At 26.7% G+C, this 2,072-nt stretch overlaps 1 protein-coding gene across 1 annotated transcript; it reads right to left on the bottom strand.

The window, feature by feature from the left end:
• Positions 1-1,423: 1,423 nt before the first annotated feature.
• LOTGIDRAFT_132512 (hypothetical protein) lies at positions 1,424-1,840 on the bottom strand (the record flags this gene model as incomplete). The annotated part of the gene is made up of 1 exon (XM_009067180.1): positions 1,424-1,840. A coding segment is annotated over one exon (417 nt), but the record flags the coding sequence as incomplete, so codon positions are not given.
• Positions 1,841-2,072: the final 232 nt, after the last annotated feature.

Raw genomic sequence — 2,072 nt, forward strand, 5'->3', positions numbered from 1 at the left:
TTTCTACCAGATGCAAGTGAAATGTATGTGCGTATCAGATGTAAGATAATCTAGTAATTAAGACCAGGTAAAGAAATGGTAAAGTTCAGGTGTTGGAACGCCAGTGTGTGTGTTATATTAGAGAACATGTTGTAGACAAATGGCACAATTCAGAGTTTATTGGAATATAAATATTTTCTAGATCAAGTTTCTGATATAAATTATATCATTTCTTTATCATGTCTGGTAGTATTTTATACCTTTTTTCTTCCTCTTCTAGTTCTATAGTAAGTATTGTGGAGAGATGACAGGACTCTGTATTTAGCTTCAAGCTTAACTAGAATAAAGAATAGGGATAGAGCATGCTTCTTAATAAGCTCTGTCTCCAGCTTCCACCTTTACTATAATAAAAGAGAGATGGCAAGGCATACACACCCTTCGCAATGTCAAGCTATTACGAACTTTGCACTTATAGCCACTATTCTTGTGTCATAGAATGCAGTGATTTGTTGGATTGTATGCCAGCGAATACAGCCAATCAGATCTCTTGACAAAAAGATAGAGGCTGGGAACATTATGGATGTATGTTCACATACTTTCTGTCAAGGTCTCTGATTGGCTGTATTCAGTAGCGTACAATCCAATTAAATCTCTTTATTTACAACCTTCCAAGACACAAGAAAGGTGACTATTGCAGTCAAGGTATAAGTACAAAGTTGGTAATAGCTTGACATTATAAAAATGACAAATAAGGTATCTAGATCAGAATTTTATTTGTAAATAATATTTTATTCATATAGAAAATGAAAGGGATTGAGGAACAATCAAACAAGGAAATTTAATTTTAGTCTATAAAAATTCAAAAATGTTTTCATTCATGTTGTAATATCATCATCATTCAGTATCTATTTATAATTCACTTTATCTCAAATATTTCCTGATGAATTACTTTACTATTTCCTCTCTTCAGTTTAAAATTTTCTTTAATTAATCCTTTATCATATAATGTAACACTTTCATTTAATCCTTTATCATACAATGTAAAACTATCATTTAATCCTTTATCATACAATGTAAAACTATCATTTAATCCTTTATCATACAATGTAAAACTATCATTTAATCCTTTATCATACAATGTAAAACTTTCATTTAACCCTTTATTACACAATGTAAAACTTTCATTTAATCCTTTATCATACAATGTAAAACTATCATTTAATCCTTTATCATACAATGTAAAACTTTCATTTAATCCTTTATCATACAATGTAAAACTATCATTTAATCCTTTATCATACAATGTAAAACTTTAATTTAATCCTTTATCACACAATGTAAAACTTTCATTTAATCCTTTATCATACAATGTAAAACTTTCATTTAACCCTTTATTATACAATGTAAAACTATCATTTAATCCTTTATCATACAATGTAAAACTTTAATTTAATCCTTTATCATACAATGTAAAACTATCATTTAATCCTTTATCATACAATGTAAAACTATCATTTAATCCTTCATCATACAATGTAAAACTTTCATTTAACCCTTTATCATACAATGTAAAACTTTCATTTAATCCTTTATCATACAATGTAAAACTTTCATTTAATCCTTTATCATACAATGTAAAACTTTCATTTAACCCTTTATCATACAATGTAAAACTTTCATTTAATCCTTTATCATACAATGTAAAACTTTCATTTAACCCTTTATCATACAATGTAAAACTTTCATTTAACCCTTTATCATACAATGTAAAACTTTCATTTAATCCTTTATCATACAATGTAAAACTTTCATTTAACCCTTTATCATACAATGTAAAACTTTCATTTAACCCTTTATCATACAATGTAAAACTTTCATTTAATCCTTTATCATACAATGTAAAACTTTCATTTAACCCTTTATCATACAATGTAAAACTTTCATTTAATCCTTTATCATACAATGTAAAACTTTCATTTAATCCTTTATCATACAATATAAAACTTAAATTTATTTAACCCTTTATCCCACTTTCAATTCAATATCTTATTAACACCAATGGATAGAAAATAAAATTGGAAGTGTTCATTTGG

The sequence above is a fragment of the Lottia gigantea genome (genome assembly GCF_000327385.1).
Source record: "Lottia gigantea unplaced genomic scaffold LOTGIsca_80, whole genome shotgun sequence".
NCBI lineage: Eukaryota > Metazoa > Mollusca > Gastropoda > Lottiidae > Lottia > Lottia gigantea.